Source organism: Nipponia nippon, unplaced genomic scaffold, assembly GCF_047370975.1.
Source record: "Nipponia nippon isolate SJK-2023a ecotype South Korea unplaced genomic scaffold, ASM4737097v1 scaffold_25, whole genome shotgun sequence".
Taxonomy (NCBI): domain Eukaryota; kingdom Metazoa; phylum Chordata; class Aves; order Pelecaniformes; family Threskiornithidae; genus Nipponia; species Nipponia nippon.
In genome coordinates, this window is record NW_028262342.1 from 931,279 (window position 1) to 951,440 (window position 20,162).

Sequence of the window (20,162 nt, forward strand, 5' to 3'; positions counted from 1 at the left end):
AACCAGTACCACCCCGAAGGATGTGTCCTCATCCAGATGCATTCACACCCACCCGAACCGGCTCCTGACTCCAAGGTGCCTGGAGTTAACCCATCTGCAGCACACGTTCTGCTCCAGCTCCACAGGCTGCTTTATCATGAAACATTTCCCGGCCAGTGCAGAAGAATATCTATATAAAAATATTTTAAGAGTATTACTACACTTGGCTATCTCTCTGTTGAGCTGAAATATTGCCCCTTTTTTGCACACTGCTTGGCAACCCTGTAATTTCACTGACATACGTAGTTGGGGAAGGGTGCTTTGAATAGCAGCTGCATTCATTTCTCCTGCCATCCAGCATCTTCGCTATCCGGGGTGATGCGGGATCGCTGTGCGACCACGGAGAGAGGGAAGCGGGGCTGCCGGATTGTCCTTCTCTAGGAAAGTCACTTTGAGATCAGGTTTCTACTCCATACCTCATCATGAGGAAGGAGGGGATTCATTATTCACTGACTGCAGGAGGCAGGGGTGGGGGGAAAAAAGTTTGGAGAGGTCTAATTCTGCCTGGCAATATTTCTGCATTCCCTTTTAAAGGTATGGAAATGAAGTCCAGACACAGAAGAAGGCAGCGACAGGCACCCCGCTGCTCCGGGAGGCTGGGGCAGGACCTTGATCTTTCCAGCTTCCATCTCTTGCTCTCATCACCCCCACCTCTCCCAGCAGGCTGGAGTCCGACTGCCGTACAGCGACAACAAGGTAAGTCAGACATCTTAAATGCAGATTTATAGAACTTGCACAGGCGGGCGATCCTTTTGCACCAGTCTCAGTTTCTGGGGTTTCAAAACAGTACGAGTAATTGAAACTGGGCTAACCCGTGTGGCCACCAGCAGACTGGAGTGTCTCAATCACAATTACAAGGCTGACAAAGCCCAGCTTAGTCACCGAGGTGGAGTGAAACAGCTCTAAATTGCAGGGTTTTGCTTCCCCTCCCGTCCAGTCCTAAATGCACCCTTGCCGCATCCCTCCGTCGTCGCGTTTCTGCTGAGGAGGGGCAGGAAAGCTCCAAAATCAACATTGCAGTACAGAACTCACAGCCCGAGCCTCAAACCAAAACAAAACCTGAGTTTTCTATTCCCTACTAATTAAAAGTTAATTAGTCATCCAGTGCAGATGCCTCACAGATTGACAAAATGCATCTTGGTGGACAATAACTCATTTTAAAGAGAAGCGGTGGCATGAGAATTAGTATCCTTATTAGCCAGGAGAAAGACAGCAGAATGAGATGCAATATGGCAAAACATGTTGGGTTTCATCATTTTTTCAGCAAAGGTGCCTAATTTATGGGTTTCTTCCTGCTGTTTTGTACAGTTTACTTTCAAGTTTTCCCCTGTGTAAGTAAGAAACCCGACTCTCCCTTCGCAGCGCCGTCGTCCTGATGTTTGTAATATTCAAGGTCAGGGTTTAAATCTGATGGTTTCTGTCTGTTAAGGATATTCCTCGGTAAGAAAGAGCAGCCTGCTCTGGGCTATAGCTGTGGTGCTGCCTACTTTGCTAAGGAATATTTATATAGCTATCAGAAAGACTTGCAAAAAACCCATCTTCCACAACAAGCGCTTCCACAGCCGGACACAAACCCCCGACTGCCCAGGCTGTGACTTCATCCTGCTGCGCGTTTCTGGGCAACATCACCTCAAAGTTTCTTCTCATCTTCGAGCACGGCAGCACAACGGTACTGTAGGACAGTATATCGCCTGTACTTAAGAGCATTGGTCTTGAACGTGATCGCTGTTTTCAGACATCTTTCCTCTTCCTTTGAGATGGCTGTCCTCTCCTTTCCTTTGGCAACGACATCTGTGTTTGTACCCAATTTTTTTAATTAGTAGAGAGGAGGACCCATAGCCAAGAAATGACATCCCAGAAAAAGGATGAAGCCTGAGCTAAATATTTGAGGGGAAAAAACACAAACAGCCCTTTTATCTGTGTTGAAAATCTTCACCTACAGAATGTGACACTGATAAAATAAATTTAAGCAGCACTATAACTTTCCAACCTGCAGCAGACAAAAATGGGAAACAAAGCTAGGAGTTAAAGCCAGAGCTGCAGAGTGCTGCTCACCGGCGATGTGAGCCCACGGCATGTTCTCCGGGAGCTCAGAGGAGAAGGAAAGGAGAAGCCCTCTTGGGAGACCAGAATTCTAATAAAACTTGAAGGATGAGGGTGAGTAGTTGGTATTTTTGGAACAAATTATCCCCAAACTATCTTCTCAAAGTCCTAGCTGTCACTTGCCACATCAGCTTTACTACACTCTCTTGTACATCACTGAATTACTTTCCATTCAGCTGACGACTTTAATTCGTAGCCATACCTCTCTATCTCCCCAGCGCAGGCACGGATTGAAGAGCACGTTGGCGTCTCCAGCTAGACAAGGCTCGGCTGATGGGAGGCTGACCTGAGGACGTGAACTGGGGCTACCCAGCACCAGGATGCTCTTTGCACCGCCTACCTTCCTGCAGGGCCTCCTGGGCTACATCCATGAAATTAAACACAGCCAGGGGCCATCCCTGCCCACCAGCACACAACCCTGCAGACCACTGGGCTGTTGGAGGGTCTCTGGCACCGTCTTGTCCTTGGCCAACCAACACTCTTCCATGTACAACCTGGGCGCTCGCGGGGACCGTTCCCAACAGGAGCCTTGGATGCAGCCACGCTGATTTGGAGGGTAAGAGGGTTTGGTTACATGGATGAGCCTTCCTTGCCAGCTGGCTTCAGTGCTAGGGAACAGTTTAAGTTAGGCACGTTGGGACTAACACACTCAGCCTTTGAGGATGGGGTCTCACCGGTGGCATAGCCCCTTCTGTGACCCTCTCCTACGCCGGGCCAAGGAGTGCAGGAACAGCAGGGCTGTACTGCAGGGACACGAGATGCGAATTATAACCCAACTGGACAAGCAGCAAGAGGGAGAGGCAGGCAACGCGCTTCATGTTTTCCTTTGAACCTGTTGCTAGGAGCATGTTGCTCACTTCTCTTCGAGAAGCAGAGAACTCCCCCTAATCACTTAACGCAACCCCAGACACCGCTGGTACCCCCTTCCACAGAGTTTAGTTGTTTGCTATTCAGTTAAAAAAACCTTCACAATCCTCACTTCTGGATTTCCCACCTGCAGGAGGGGAGTGCGCTGTTTGTGTGGTGAGTCATGTTCCAGTCCAGGGAAACACTGAAATACGTAATTCATATTTTACGCAATACTTAAATCGATTCTAAAGCCACATTTCTTTGCATGACACTCCTCTGGAGAAACAGAGCAAAATAAACTATCCTGGCAGTTGTTTCCAGGAGCCAGGCTACAAAGCCATATATACCCATAAAACAGTTGTTCTGGGTCTAAAGTAGTTCTGTAAAAAATCCAGAGAAACTTAGCTGAAACATGAAAACCCCATTAACTATTGAGCTATTGATGCGGGCTATAGAGAACAGAGTCGAGATTAGATTTCCTATTGCTTTTATGTTACTGGATTGGCATACAAAACTGCAATCCATAGTGTAAGAGTAGTGCACCTCCTCTTTGTAATAACGTTTATACAGGGGGCAAAGTTTAATAAATCCCGTGACTCCCTTCACCTCAGGACATCCTATATTTGTGATTATTTAAGCCCTAAATAATGCGCAGTCTTTGCACACACTAAGCGGTACCATTGCTTTGTCCCTAGGAGAGTTTCTTCCTTGCCTTGCACTTGTCTTCCGATATGTCCACATCAGGCACGAGCGTTGTTATTTGCAAAGGAAAAGCCCGCGGTCAATCTGAGACTGGGTCTGACGAGCCAGGAATACCGGTTTGTTTAACACGCAGGGCTCCACAGTCAGATGCAAGGTTACGGTACCGGTGCTTACCGCACCTCGGGTACCTGCACTCAGGCGTTTCTTCCTCTGCATGGGATCTTCCAGTAAAAAGTCTCTAGAGTATTACCAAAACATTTGGAAAGGAATTCAGCTGCAAAAAAAAGGCTGAGTCTTGTTAACCCTCCTGCTCTCACATCTTTATTCACTGTACCCATCGCTTTTTATGCAAAGAAATTCTGCTGGTTCTGTAGCGAAACTGTTGGCTGCAGTGCACAATGAGTTGATTTGGAATGAGCAGCACTGTTACTTAACCCAGGAGATGGGACGAAAAGCCGGTCTTTAAAAGTTGTAATAACAAACCTTCTTTTTTTGCACAGCTAACTCTATTACCTATGAACGGTAATCCAGTTTGCAGATACGTTGTCAGAACCCAGAGGGCTGAAGAGCGGCTGCCGTTACGCGGGACAACTCAGGGTCAACGCTGTAGCAGCTGTATTCACCGTAACACCCAACCCACTATTATTCTGGATAATGAAAAGTTGATTGAAAATACACGCTCTATAAAAACCACTTTAAAGTACTGTAAATAAATCACTTTAAAATGATATGCAAGCTTTAACAGGTTCAATTATAGCTTTGCAGGGTTTATTTAGAACTGAAAAAGGCAGTAACAGTTATGTTCAGCAACAGAAGGCTGAAGGGCTGTAGCAAAGAAATTATTGGTCAGGCAGTAAGCGGTGTTGTAAACGTGATGTGAAGGCACTGCAGCAGTTTGCCATAAATGGAATACAAACCCGAGAAGCGAAGGGGCTTTCATCTGCAGCGCACTGCCTCGCATTCCCCTGAGCAGATCCCGCGTTACGGCTCGCGGATAGGAAGCAGGAGGAAAGGATCTTCCTCTCCTCCCAACCACACAGACAGCAGCTGACAGTCTATAATTGCACATATAGCATCATACTTCCCCCACTTTTTATTCCCATCACTAAATTTATCATAAAAAGGCTGGAAGCTACACCTATTAGGCATACCTGGATTAGCAGTAAGCAGTAGAAGCAGATAATTTTAGTGTGGGCTGAGAATAGCACATTTTAAATATAAAACTTCAGAATTCTTTTCTTTTTGCTTTCTTACAAATACAGAAAATAAAAAGCAGTAGTGAAGAGAGTTAAAAAAGCACCGTTCTGAGCACAGGAGCATCATTTTAGCACCTGTAAGTGTCAAACTAGGCATGCAGGAGAAAAGTCTTCCAGCCGTTTTGTGGAGCAGAATCGAGCTTTTGGAACAACGGACAAGGCGCCTTGAGCACTCCAATCCAGCATTTATAACAGGATGAGAAGCAGGGGTGTTCACCAGCACCTCTGGGGACCTCCCTAACTTCAGCAGCTGAGAACTGAACTTACAGAGAAGATTGCAGAAGAGGGAGAAGGATTTCATTATCTTGAGCTCATCGTCTCCAGAAGGGATGATGGCGAGAGCTTACAGCAATGGATGGCAATGGTACCGACCATCAGCAACAATAAACCAACGCTGCACCAACAGACTCCCGTCGGAGGGAGACAGATGCGGCAGTCACTACTTTGCCAAAAATAAATGTCTCCGAGACCACAGATTTGATTCCGTTCAAGGCTGTAAATGCAACCACGGTTCCAAACCCAGCGGCCTGGGGCGACCCCAGCACCGTGTATTTTCATGCCATAATCCTACACATCCGCGGAAAGGCTGATGTCTACAGATCATTGGCTTCATGTCCACCCAAAGCCTGGCTCTGTCTTTTCACAGTCGGGCTTCTTTCCCAAACTCAATACCATGTTTTGTTCAAAAAAGGCAGCATGATAAAATCTGGAGAGATTTTCCACTGTCCACTCAGAGGTCCAGTTTAGAGCATTGCTCATGCCAAAAATCAAGTGATTTCATCCAGTTACTACCATTATGGATAAAGCAGTGTTAGCACATCATATTTTCCAGTTGAAGTCGTTCAGCAGTTGCACCCTGCGAGTGTTTACTGACAGGTTCCCTCTTCCCCGATCCAGCTTTCTTGCAAAAGATGAAGCAGCACAAACACGCCGAGTTACAAAGGAGGAATGCAGCAAAAATTTGCAAAGATATTAACAGGCCATGTCAGGGAAACTGAGAAAGCAAACACTAATATAAGAACCAGATGTAAACATAGCTATTTCAAGCTAAGGGACTTTCCAAAACATGACATAGAGAAATAGAAATCTCGGGGCGCTCACAACAGAGTCATGATCCATTTTGCTCTTTATCTAAATTCATCAGATTCTGCGTGCCTCCCACCCACCCCAGCCACTCCACGGCTATAAAACCTTGCTGTTAGCTTGTCTGTGGAAGCGACTGGCTGACACAGACCAATACTCTAGGGCCAATGGCCAAACAGATGTATAACTTCAACACATTGCTATCTAACTATGCTTCGAGCCTATTTCTGGCCTTCCTTCAACAGCAGCAAATTGTGGTGCAGAAGGTTATGTTCGCTCCCAAGGATGAAATCTAGGAGCAATGAAAAAAAGCCTATATATATATATATATATATAAATAAAAAACCAACACACAACAGTGCCCAGCATTAGCTACATGTTAGGTACCTACTATAATGAGCAACAGAAATGTGCCGAGGTGTGAATTAAACCAAAGCTGGCGGGAAATTCCTGCCAGGAAGGAGTTTTGCAGCTGAAGGATTCTCCGACACACCAAATAATGAAGTAGCTTCTGCCGAACAATGTTACTTCTAGCAGGGAAACTCCATGTCCAAAAGCAAAAAACTAACAATGACTTTCCAAATATGAGGCTTTTTCTGAAGAGAAGCATGTGGGAGGGTACAAACTCAGAACAAAAAGTGACCTTTTAAAGACAAGGGGGACAAACAGCATCACCACGCTTGCATCACTGGAACACACACTTTTTCCGACAGTGGTAGTTTCCAAAGGACATTTTTATTGCCAGGGAATTTGACTTCAGTTTTCCAAACAGATTTAGATTACTCTTCAATTCCTTGTTAACCATCTGGCAGTACAGCTTCTGCTTTTTGCTCCTTTTGGACATATCTGGGAGAGAAATCATCTACTACCTAAACGTGAGACCGCCCCATTCCGCACGGTACGCCCAGGCAACGAGGACTATCGGCTTCCCAGGGACTTTTCACGGAGCCACAAAGAAGCATTCAGCAGCAGACTGGTGAGAAGGGCGTTAGCAAGGAGGCACTGAGTCTGACAGGTTCCCGTTGCATCTGCTGGAGCCACCTCCTACTGCCCACGCACGATTCTCCTGTTCTCTACGGTGGGCAGCCATGTCAACACGACACAGCCACGAAGGGCTCCCAGACATCTACGGCTGGGTGCAGGAATTTTAAATCAGATCAGATTTTTTGGAGGATGTCTTCAATCCCATCAGGAGAGACATCCTCCCCGCGGCCTGCAGGATGACTGACAACGAAGTATGAACATCAGCTCCCAGAGGGGCAGAGAACCTGCTGTAAGTATTTAAGCAGTTAGGGATATTTTCCCTTTCCATAATTTTGAGCATGTCATGATGAGACAGTTTGACAGTTTCAAACAAAAATTAACACGATGCTCTTTTACATGTACAAGCACAAACATACAGTGTTTACCTTTAAAAAGTCGAAAAGTATAAACACAATTAGACACAAACCAATAGTTAGATCTATTCTGTCTTTGGGATATGGTCCAGGGACTGGTCCTGTCTCCTGGAGTGGCTGCGCCGCTTCCACACTGTGCTGGAGGTGGAGAGATGCATACGCATGGCGCTGATCCTGCTGCCACCCTACCCATCCCACTGCTCCCGCTTCCTTCTGGGAAGAAAGCAAAAGGATCCCGGGACACCTGCGAGAGAGTTGCCATGTAGGCAAAGGGACAGGACCCTGGGGTGAAACGGGATAATTCGAACCGAGGGCACAGGCCTGCCAGCGATGCCAGCAAAAGCCAAGCTATCTGGTGGGCATCCGATGCATTGCTAACCTCAGCTCGATTGCTTCAGGAGAAGTTCCTTGCTGACAACTGCGAAAGATCAGTCACCACAGACTACATTGAAATTGTGAGAGTAATTTGCTAAACAAGAAGCTAAAGCATAAAGTTACCTCCAATAGTTATGAGTCCATGACCTTGTAAATCATTCCTGGAGGACTCGCTATTTTGCTTCGTCTTCCTGGGACTCGCAGATCAGATTTTAGCTGGTTTTGTGTTACTCATCTCCATCATTACACCTTCCCAATTCAGCAACTCGGTGAATTAGAGGAATTAACCTGAACGCATTTAGCTGTAACCCTGTAGCCTACATAGCAGACTTGGATTGCTTGGCTTTAAGCACAAACAATATGTTTTCCCAGAGCCGTAAATAGGAACCGGGCAGCCACGCTGATGATTTAAATGCTCTATCAACGGGGAGAGTAGACAGCAAGTCTGATGCCCTTCTCAAGACATTAAGGTTAAGAAAATCCAAAACAAGCGTATTAGGCTGGAGAACTCATGAGGCAAATCATCTGCGCAGATGTGGACGTTTTTTGTAGAAATATTTGCAGGATGAATGTATATTTCTATAGTGTCTTCCCCCTCCACCTCCCAAAGAACCCAGGGCACTCCGAACACAATAAAACTGTTCTTCACCATATTTAAAGCTCTATGGCAAAACAGTAGCTCATGCTCTTGCAGCGATTTTCTGCTATTTCAGACTCAATTTTATACTGCTAGTTACACACGTCTTAAAGATCTCCTCTCCCTGCAGCACACACAACCCATTACAGCATTTTGTTTATAAACAGGACTAACCAGAGCCAATCTCTCACAGTCTTACATTACATATAATTAAATGCTCTATAATTTAACTATAGTCACGCAAGTGACACGCAGTACCACCTACGTTCCCTTGGACGTGGGCCAGGCGGCTTCCCTCCCACGTCACGCTGCATCTATGCTGGAAGTAAATATTCAAGGGTAAAACCAGGGAAAAATACTTGCATCCTTAGTCCCCAGGAGGGACCCTGGGCCAGTAGCAATAAGGTATAGGATGAACGGTACCATATAGCGCTATCTAGACGGAAAGATTTGACTTTCGTATCAGCTAGCAAGAAGTTCACCTATTTTCTTCCCTCTTAGTAGTCAACTTTCCCTTGGATCTCAGCAAAACGGCGCAGCCCGTGAAGACATACCTTACCATATTAGGCAATCTGAGTCCAGAAAGTAGAGGACTCGGAGCCTTCCTTAGCTTAAAAAGACAGTCCCCACGCATGTCCGCAGCCTGCCCAGCACCACGCTTCGCTGCTGCATCAGGGCAATAAAACAGCGGGGTCCGGGGCAGCGGCTAGGACTCCTAGGGCTCCCAACACACGCAGCCTGGCTACGGCAGGCAAGTCACAAAAGGCTAACGAAAGCTATTTCTGATCTTTTAGCTGTTTATCAAATCCCTCTTTTAAAAGAGGTAAACAGCACGATTACAAAAGCTAAATTGGAAGTCTCTGTGGAAGATAAAATGCCACTAAAAGCAAAAATATAGGTGAGAAACAGAACATACCAAATCAGGACTCCCAAGTCATAACTCTGAAACAGCTATGACATGAAGACAGTTAGTTTGCATAAGGAATTTTCCAGTTCATTGGTCTTCCCTTAGGATTCATGGAATCAAGCTTAGAAATTCAGTCCTTCTAAGACAGAGATTTAGTTTTTGTTAGTATCCGGCTGTATCTGGTGATTTCATGTTAATAGTACAATTAGGCACAACATGTAATAGTTACAAAACAGAGTGGGCTTGAATAGTGTTTTGTAGAATTTAAAATACTCGTGTTTTCATAAATCAAAGTACAGGGAGACAAGGATGGAGCCTATTTAATGCACTTACTGTGGCCCTAATCCATAATCCTATGTTTCAGTGTTATTCTTGCATAAAAGTTAATTCCATTAATGTGTCTGGGTTTTATACCGCGCTATACAGACTGTCCTAGAAGAAGTTCATGAGAACAGATGTTTTCCATGACACTTTTACTGCTCAGAAATTGTTGCCTTACCACCATGACACTCGGTGCGTTCCCCTTGTATCTAAAGCTTTCCCTTGCTGAACTATCTAACGCCCGGGTGAGGCACACTCGCCATGCCACTAAAGAGAAAGGCAAGGGGATAAAATGCTTTAAATAATTACAAACGTTTTTCTATTTCTGTTATGTATGGTATGTCATTTAAAACACACTGTTCTTCCAAATTTGTTCCCAGTTTCTCCTGCTGCGTAACAGCGATGGCAGAAGTCAGGTGTAAGTCAAAGCCAGAAGAGCCAGGGATAAGGAAAACCCTCTCCAAAATGTAACATCGCATCATTCTCTTTGGTCTTCACCCTGATCCTTCAAATGCTGTGCCCTGAACTAGAGCCACCGATCTGTCTGCCCTGACTGTGCTGTGCTTGTACTCACTGGCCCCACCACGAGTGAATTCTCGCTGATGGTTCACAGCCGCTGCCTTGCAGGGAGCAGGAACGGCTTCCCAGTGCCAGCCTGCCCACGTGGCTCACACCGCCACTAACAACGGCATCTTTCGGACTCTCGCAATTTTTAATTTCTGAAAAACAGAGACTAGACTGTGGCCAAACTTTTTTTCCCCCCACCTCTGGTTTGAGCCCAGGTTTCCCCAGACCGAACAAAGGCTCCTCTACATACCCTTCCCAGTGGAACCACACTCTCCTAAAGCTGCTTCCCCAGAGGCTTTTTCCAGCTGAAGTCCTTGTGCCCTTGAACATTTATTCCACAATAAAACTTTTTGTCTGCTCTTCCAACTTTCCACAATGCATCCAAGCAGTCTGCATCACAGGGCGAAAGGCGGGGTTGGTAGCAAACCATATGAAGGTTGCCTGACACATCCTATTAGGAGACCGCTCGCAGTTGCCTAGAACTCAGCCAAAGCGTCTGGGCTGGTTTCCCACGCTGGTACTCCTAAGTTTCAGCCAAAATAATTCCTCCACTTCTGAGAATCAGAACAACATGTATTTGCTCCTTTTTCAACAACTGCATCTACCTTTCCTTTTCTAAACTCCAGCGCTGCATAGTTTGGAGGATGGAATTCGAGTCGGGCCTTTTTTGGCTCCCATGAAAATCTTCCTAATATCAGCCAAGATATAAACACTGGAGGAAAAAAATAACTGCTCGGATAAAATCAGGAGAGTCTTTGGGGGTCTGCAACTAAAACGGGACACCTTGGTGTATTCACATTCACAACTCTGATGGTGGCACCTCCCATTCTAATGATTATTATTATTATTGATGAATTAATGATGATTAATTGTACTTTCTGCTTGATACTAGCAAGTAGCTGCTCCATGGCTCTTGCCAAACCAATGGCCAGTTAGCAGGACAAACCTCTCTGATTTGGATGTAAAATAAACTGGGGAAGAGTGATCAAGTGACGTGCCGCAGGAGAGTAAAGAAAATGAACTGGAAACTAGCTAAAAGCAAAAGGACTGGGAGAATGGGAAAAACAGCACCATCGGAGCGGAAGGAGAGTCGAAACCAGGGTCTAACGTACGTGAGGTGTGTAAGAAAACGGGAACGTTGCTGTAAAGCATGTGGGCAACGGGGCCAAGGGAACCGAAGGGGAGTTGCTCTGCTCTTAGATGGGAACCCACAAGAAAATCGTGGGAAGACAAAAGGATTCCTTGCTATTAACTTGGGGAAAACCAGCATCATTAATTGCAAGAGACTCGGGGACCCTGAATTTTTGGGCAGGAACATATGGCGGGTTCTTCGGAAGTGCAGTTTACCCATTTACAAGAGCAGCGAGGACTGTGCTTAATTCAGCAATTTTAGGACTAGACTCTAGGAAGCCTCCAAACCTGCAGCCTCAGATACTCCGATACTCTTTTGTCTTAATTTAGCTAATCTGGGACAATTTCCCAGAAGAACAAGACATTCCCAGCGAGTCCAAAACACGACTGCTGGAAACAAGGTGTCCCTATTATTATTACTTTTTACACATTACAAAATACCCCTCCTTCAGTTTTACTGTGAGATGGCAGAAATGTCAAAACAATTTTGAGGACGATAAATCTTTCATGCAGTGTAAGTGGAAGATTTAACGAAGCCGCGTACCGCTACGAACAGAAACTCGTGGGGGAAGAGCTGGGCTACGTGATGCAGGTGGTGCTTCCGTGGGAAGGAATATCCCACGTTTCACGTTGCAGAGTAAGCACTGGGAAAGCCAAGGCTGGCACTGAAAGCTAAGCACACGCTAAGAGCCATCCCAGCACCACGCGAGTCTCTGGTCCCCACAAGGCTCACCGTGACTTGGCCCCATTTTGGCCAAGTATTGCAAAAAGAAGAAGAAAAACACACTATGAAGAGCATTACTGAAAATTTTCAGCAAAGAACCAGTTAACTTTTCAATAAAACGTTGCTTCAATTGCTCTACTGAATTGCAAAGTATGTAGAAAGACAACCGTAAATTCAACATTTTCTGGCAAAGACTGAACGTCACACAAGCAGGCTGACCCCTAAGCAACCTTAAATTTGCGTTTTTTCCCAGATCTTGCGCGTCATGCTTTAATAATTTGGAAACGTATTTAGCTTTAACATTGTCAGAGTAAGTCATGTTGTCAGGCTCAAATGTGTTTTAGACAAAGACAGACAAAACCAAAAGAAACCGAGGCAATTTGGAAGGGCTCAATAATTATTATAAAAGAAAAGAAAGTGCCTCGAAGGATAACGAGACTATTGCAAGAACAGGGACAATGAACAACCTCTGATGTCTTGCTGGCCAAGACAATTTCCCGCAAGAAAACAAATCCATGAGGAGACAAGAGCGCAGATTTTAGAAATACAAAACATACTGTCCGAAATAACAGCGTCAGGGTGATTCTGAGACACAAGGTCATGCGCCTTCCTCGGGACACCTGACAGCCAGGCTCCCCAGCCATGGCAGCTTCTGACAGCGCTCTCAGTAAGGCACTCCCCCCGCTTCTGCTCCAGTCCCTCCAGCTCTGAGAGCTGCCTATGCAGCTCACGAAGAGCCAACTTTTGAACTTAGGCCAGTCTGTAGATATTCTTTATCTTTCAGACGAGAAATCAGTAAGCAATTTGCTACTCAGGACTACCTCCCAGTTCGTACTCAGCTCCTGAGCAGAGCCTGAAGCTCTCGTATAAACAAGAGTAAAGTCATAGAAGACTTCTTGCCACCAACGCTCAAGAGGGAAACACCAACTATTTAGACATATGTTTTCACTTACCCGAGTTTCCTTCACTTCCTCATTTCCATCAACTTCATCATCATCCTAGGATGAAAAGCAAACAACATAATTAGGCAGCCTTGGAGACAACAACATTTTATCACAGGAAGAGAAAATGTATTGCTTATGATTTGATGTTAAAGCTAAGAACACTTCTGCCAAAAGAAATGCCTGTCTAGATACTTTTGGCTGATTATCAGATCAGGTTTGGTTACCTAATGGCCATTTAGAAGATCTTGGTACTGGGGACAGAATTACTCTCTTGAGACAGCTACTGTAATCCGAATGCTCCCGAAGAGTCAGTAGGAGAATTATTTCCTTAATATACTTAGGGAACAAAGCTGACGGTTAGGAGGACTGCATGTCTGAAATGCTGACATGATATTGCCTTTCAAAGAATATCCTCCACTTCCAATAGACTCCAGGAGGAAAGACTAGTCACGCCATCCAGAGGGACCTGGCTCCAGAAGTGGGCCCATGTGAACCTCATGAGGTTCAACAAGGCCAAGTGCAAGGTCCTGCACCTGGGTTGGGGCAACCCCCAGTATCCACACAGGCTGGGGGATGAAGGGATGGAGGGCAGCCCTGCTGAGAAGGCCTTGGGGGTGCTGGTGCGTGAAAAACTGGACATGAGCCGGCAATGTGTGCTCACAGCCCAGAAAACCAACCGTCTCCTGGGCTGCATCCCCCGCAGCGTGGGCAGCGGGGCGAGGGAGGGGATTCTGCCCCTCTGCTCCGCTCTGGGGAGACCCCCCTGGAGCCCTGCGTCCAGCTCGGGGGTCCTCAGCACGGGAAGGACATGGAGCTGTTGGAGCGGGGCCAGAGGAGGCCACAAAAATGATCCGAGGGCTGGAGCACCTCTGCTGTGAGGACAGGCTGAGAGAGCTGGGGGTGTTCAGCCCGGAGAGGAGAAGGCTGCGGGGAGACCTGATTGCGGCCTTTCAGTACTTAAAGGGGGCTTGTAAGAAAGATGGGGACAGACTTTTTAGCAGGGCCTGTAGCGATAGGACAAGGGGGAATGGTTTTAAACTAAAAGAAGGTAGATTCGGACTAGATGTAAGGAAGAAATTTTTAGGATGAGGGTGGTGAAACACTGGCAGGGGTTGCCCAGAGCGGTGGCAGATGCCCCGTCCCTGGAAACATCCAAGGCCAGGCTGGACGGGGCTGTGAGCAACCTGATCTGGTTGGAGATGTCCCTGCCCATGGCAGGGGGGATGGACTGGATGGCCTTCAAAGGTCCCTTCCATCCCAAACTATTCTGATTCTATCCCAGATAGCTTGCACTTACGCAGCCTTTCTGTAACTCACTGCCTCTTTGTAACAGCTCCAGGATTTCATGGAGCAACGGTAAACTACCATGGCAGCACATCCGACTCCGTATCGAACTCAAGGCATTTCAGAAGTTGTAGCTGCGGTTTCGTATAGAGACAACGGGGAAATGAACTAAAACTCTGAGAAGTGATTTGCCTTCTGCTCTGAAGCTAGTAACATTGCTACAATGACCCAGTAGACAACTGGGCAAGCTGTAAAGCATTTAACTAAAAAAACAATAAACAAAAAAAAAATCACATTTGGCATGCAAGTGAAAAAATGCAAGAATCATTTGAAAATAATAAAAAGGGGGAGTTTGCAGCAAGTCTTTTAACAGAAATGCTGAGGTTTCCAGCAGGGCCTTGTTCAACTTGTCTGTAACTCCAAATATTCAACATATCTACTGTTGCCACAGGGAAGACCACTGGGGTTTTTTTCATGGTATTGTGCAGGAAGCCTCTACCCCAGGGTGCACGAGGAAGGCTGTACGTCCATAGCTTGACCACAACTGATGCAGACCTCTTAACCACGATTTCATAATACTTATTCTCCTGCTGAAAAAGGTGATCTGTTTTCCTACCTGAGTCTCTAACCAAGGTTTGGAGGGCTGGATTTCTTCCCTCAGACTGAAGAAATCCTTTTGAAACCAGGACTGAGTGAAACGACCACGACACAGACAGCTCTTCTGCATTTATGCTGTGTGTGTTCTCTGCTGCTGGTCAGGGGATCCAGACACAGGTTTTATTCCTTATTGTCTTCCTTTTAGGGGGCTTAAAGCGTAGCCAAATTTGGGCTCAGAGGAATTTGAAAATACTTCAGTGGCTCATGACCTCCTTCTTCCAAAGAAACTAGACTTCTAATCTCTCTTCTCCCATGTGGGCTCTTTCACAACTGCGCAAGGATCATACTGATTTATGGCTCAAGAACAGGCTTCCCAGAGCCTCTGCTCGGGTTTTACAGGGACCAAACAGGGATGCAATTCCTTTGCAAGTGCCAGTCTGGAACAGAGTTGGAGAGGGAAGGACTAATGGGAAATCAACTGACTTGGAAAGAAATCTGAAGCTTGGAATGGGAAGGAAATTCTCCCTGAATATGACAGAATGAGTTTCTCTTGACTAAGGAACTCAAACTTACATCTTGTGTCGAGAAAATTATGCCGGTGCCTCTTCGCCTCTCTTTTGGCCGCCGCCTCTCTCGGATTGACTGTTTGTTCGGAGATCTGTCGTCTAAATCCTGATCTTCACATTCTGGCCAAGCAAAGAAAGACTGCTTTGGTTTCAGTGATTTACATCTGTGCTTTTGCTAAGGTACTGGGGCTCTTTTCAAGCTGACCAAGGTCATCTTGGCTTGTGTTATATTACAAAGGAGTTATTAAACCAAATTAAATGGAACCTCAGTGCCCTACTGGTTACTCACACTCCTTCCTTTATCAGAGCCCAGAGACGTCACCCTGGCTCTCAGCTCTCCCCAAATCATCCCAACTTACCCCTATTCTGAGGACAAAACGTACTAGGGGAGTCGCTCCCCCCAGCTCGAAGATCTAAACGCTCCATGGATTACTATCTCATTTACCTATCCAAAATGGAAAACATCCTTTTATCCCTCTCTGTTACAAGCAACAGGCTGTATCCTGCCTTAGGATTTCCATTTAAACAAGTAACATTTGTTTTGTGAGGTGGCAGCTCCCCATACCGCGCCCCTCAGAATAACAAGTAAACTTATTCTCTCAGCCTGTACACACTGGAAATTCTACAACTCATGAAAATCCCTGAGCTTTGACTGTTTTTCATTCTCCTGGGTACATACCATTTTTCTCCATCTCTGTGGCTGCACCTCTGAAGTCTGCTGGATTCACAGAGTCAAGACCTAGATACTTATTTGTTCGAGTCAGGTACGAACTTGTATAAAGGAGAGGTGCTGACGTCGAAGGAGATACAGGTGTCGTTGGTTTGTCTGGTTGTACCGGGCACCTTAATCGCCGATAGACAGTCTATAAACAAAGAACCACGACAAAAAGTTAGTAGAATGAAGAGGAACTAGCAGATTTGGGATTTCAGGGAACTGGGTAATCTTTTAGAGTGTAATGTTTTCTTCACTGCTGCTGGAAGTGATCACCTCCGTCCGCCCGACCAGGTTCTTTCCATCAGACTGGGATGAATCTTAAAAGCATCGTACAGCTACAATGTGAGAGCACTTTCCCATCGCTGGGAAGTCTGGGATCAATCTCTTTGTCTCTACTGCCAATAGCAGGACAAACAAGTTATCTAACAGAAACGAATGATTTAGAGTAAAAAACCAGAAGTGATGGCAGGGGGAGAAAATTGGTCTCTCCAGCTTTCCATTACACACAGAACATCTGTGGAAAAATGTGCACACAAAGCCTCAGTGCAGTCTGCACAGCAAGGATGGATCCAGGCCACATTTCTATCATTAGCCTTCTCATTCCACTTTCTGTGATTTACACAATCTTATTTTCTGGCAAGAGACAGAAAAGTGAAACTCCCAGCAGAGAACAAAGGAACAGCAAACCTCCAGCACCTGTACATCCACATCCCTCGTGCAGATCGCCGAGCTGAGGTACTACTCCTCAGCATTACTTCTTTCCAGCGAGCCTGCCCTCCTTAAGATAAACAGGCATCCCCAAAAGAATTTCTCCTGATCTCAGCTATCCTAAATGGTTTCATTAACTCTGAATCAATGGGAAGCGAGGCCAGGAGGATCACCTCCTCATCTGTATTTCTGCTCCACCGTGACCGGGTCTCCTGCCTCTCGCTGCTGTCCTCAGCAGGCTCAGCGCTCTCAGCTTTCTCGCTTTGCTGTTCCTGAGCTTGCCGCTCTGCCCGAGACCGGCTAAAGGTTCGCTCTGCCTCCTGAAGGTCTGTCAGCGTCACACCCTGGGGAGAAAGTCAGAGAGAATTTTTAAATTTATGCGATTAGATTTCAAGTCTTCCAGGTCAGTTTAAAACGCCCAGCAGGCTTACACCTGCCCCGGCTAATGCGTCACCTTTATGCTAACAGAAAGAAAAGAATTCTGTTGCCTTCAACACATTTCTCAGTGTACCAGCCTGATCGCTGACTCAAAGCAACCCAGACATACGTGATCAAGCTACCAACTAAAAGGCAGGTATACTGCAGAAAGGAGAACTTTGAAATCTCACTCGTGTGCGATCGGGGGTGTATTTTGTAATAACCGTTGGCAGGAACTTTTGCCAGAACCTCTCCAACACAGTGTGAGGGTAGACAAGCCCCTTGTCCTAAGTCGTAAAACAGAGCGAAAGGAAATCTTGACTCTCTGTACATCAGCTTTCTTCATCCTACACACAAACACGAGTACTTCCATTCTTTACCTGTGTAGACCTGCGGGTCTGCCGGGCCTGCCTGGATCGTGCCTTCCTCAGAGATTCTGCTTCCTCATCCCGCACCGGAGTCAGATATGACCTGAAAAAACAAAAAAAGGGCAGAAGAGGTTAAAATAAACACAGATGCTCTGCCTTCCTCTCTCTGTGAGCTCTTCAGCTATTATTCTCCTTCATATGGGCAAAAATAATTTTAGCTCCATCTACCAAGACTACTGTCATCTTCTGTGTTGGGACAACTTTCCTATGAGCATATGATACAAAAATGCTCGCGTTACGTTCTCCGCAGAGTCTCTAAATAAACTCTTTAGTGTCGGACGTATTCTGTTAAAAAAAGGTGCAATTATTTAGTATATTATTTGCCCCATTCCATGCCTTATTGCATCATTAGGGGGGAAAAAAAACCAACCCAAACCACATCTCGTTCAGATAAAGATCTCAAGAAGAGAAATCCCGCACTGGCACATTCCTCACACCCTCCTTCCTGTCATTATATTCGTGATCATATTCCTGCAATTTGCTGTCTTCATCAATATGAAATCCATCATGCTAGAAGCTGGCTGAACTGCAGGCATCTTATAAAAACAAACCACCTTGAACAAAGCTGGGGAATTAAAGAAACGACCTTCACACACCGGAGTAAACAGAGTCCCTTAATACTGAAAACCACACAGTTAAAATACAGAGCTGGTCACCACGGGATTTCATTAAACTGGGGAGATTGCAAAAGAATTATAGACATGAAAATATACGAACTGAACTCTCCGCACTGGCATTGACTGCGGAGGAACTGGAGAGGAACTGGGCAGTGCTCCCGCAGCGTCGAGGATCGCCCAGCAGTAAGTCTGATTTCCATATTGGCGGAGTGGCTTCCATCTTAGGCAAGATTAATTAGACTGGGCTCTTCAGCCTGGTTAATAGGGGAGGATTATTAACACTGCCTGACCGTACAAGGCTGAGGGTGCCTGAACCGCAATGTTCTTTTGTGTCTATCACTGCCGCAGGTTAACAGAGTATCAAAGATCTAGATACGCTCAAAGAATAATTAGCCAGGTGAGGGATTAAGATCTATCAAGGAATACGCTTACTTTGTCCTCGGACTCTTTTCCTGGTTCTCCACCCCAGACCACTGTCACGGAAGAGGTCATGGACTGAACGGATTTTGCCTCTGATCCAGTAAGTTAAGACGTTTATTAGAAAGAGCACTAACTTTGCTGCCCTAGGACAAAACCTCAAAGAATCACAAAATCTGGATCATTCTAAAATCATCTCCCACGATGGCTTTTATCCATCTTCACGACCTTGTGCTGATTTTAGCCAAACACAGGCTGACCTCCCGCGCTGGGCAGGGCACACCACCTAACGGGGGTTCCTCGGGCTGTTTGGAGGCACATCCACGGGAGGCGGCCACCTCGCGCTTCAAGTGTTGGTGGGGCTCACGGGAGAGTCTTCTCACCTAGAACTGGTGTAAGTATTTGACCCGATAAATCATGCCCCGAACTCCCTTGATCTCCAAAGACTACAAGGAGAGTGCGAAGGATCGATCGCCTGCGCTGGAGATGCCTGCACTGCAGACGGCTGGAGGGGATGAATCATGCTCTGGGAGCTGGCTACAGTGGAGACGTCTACACCCGAGCTGGCCGGGCTCGCTGAGCTGAGCTGCACTGCCAGGGTGCAATTTATCACCTTCGGAAAGAGCCTCCAGCACAGACCATGTGAACGCCTTGCAGAGGAGCTCACTGCTTCCCATTGATTATCCGGACAGACACACTAGCCGTGATGGATACGCCAACGCGGGAAGCGCCTAAAATTCAGAGGGATGATTGCCTCCCAAGACTTCGCTGTTTCAGGAATAAAAAAAGCTGCCGTTTGATGAATGAAAGCTGTGCAACTCCTAATTTTGCAGACAAGTAGTTCCCTTCTGCTCTCCTTTATGCAGTGCATATGTGCTACCCAGGTAATGGCACATTAAGGAAACAATAAGCATTTTCTGCAGCTTTTGACACAAGCAGAATAGCTGCTATTTGCACAGCATCCAGAAGCAATAAGCCACCTACAGGAAGAACGCATTTGCAAAATATACTGCAAATTAAGTTCAGAGCAGTAGTAAAAAAAAAAAAAAGTTCCTGAAACACATAAACCAAGTAAATTTGTAGCTAAGCGAGGTGGACAGTTTACTGCAACAGCTTTGAATCAGTGGAATTTACGTCTCGTGCTCTGCAATGAGGACACAGGCGTGTAGGGGCTCCACGCATACGACGGGAATAAGAGGAGGAAAGATGAGCCCTGCCTTTGCCCAAGGAGGCATTCAGCTCGTACCACAGCCCCTACGCAGCGGGCCACGTCGCGCTGGTTCGGGAGCGCTCCTGGTACGTGTGAGCGACACGGGGTCACGCCTACGGCCGCTGAAATGCTTTTGCACACAACGAAATAATAACTGAACTGCCTGCC

General features: G+C 46.2%; 1 protein-coding gene across 7 annotated transcripts in view; it reads right to left on the reverse strand.

Annotated features, from left to right (window-relative positions):
• The window catches only part of PPP1R12B (protein phosphatase 1 regulatory subunit 12B), a 130,143-nt gene that overhangs the window by 33,767 nt on the left and 76,214 nt on the right, over positions 1-20,162 (reverse strand). For all 7 annotated transcript variants that reach the window (XR_015705711.1, XM_087762107.1, XM_087762106.1 and 4 more), the window contains 5 exons: positions 17,703-17,793; positions 17,079-17,249; positions 16,162-16,345; positions 15,490-15,602; positions 13,045-13,089 (listed from right to left, as the gene is read on the reverse strand). Coding sequence is in view for 6 of the 7 variants with exons in the window: in XM_087762107.1 (XP_087618233.1) it covers positions 13,045-13,089; positions 15,490-15,602; positions 16,162-16,345; positions 17,079-17,249; positions 17,703-17,793 (604 nt within the window). In the remaining variant the exon portion in view is untranslated. The remainder of the gene's footprint in view (positions 1-13,044; positions 13,090-15,489; positions 15,603-16,161; positions 16,346-17,078; positions 17,250-17,702; positions 17,794-20,162) is intronic.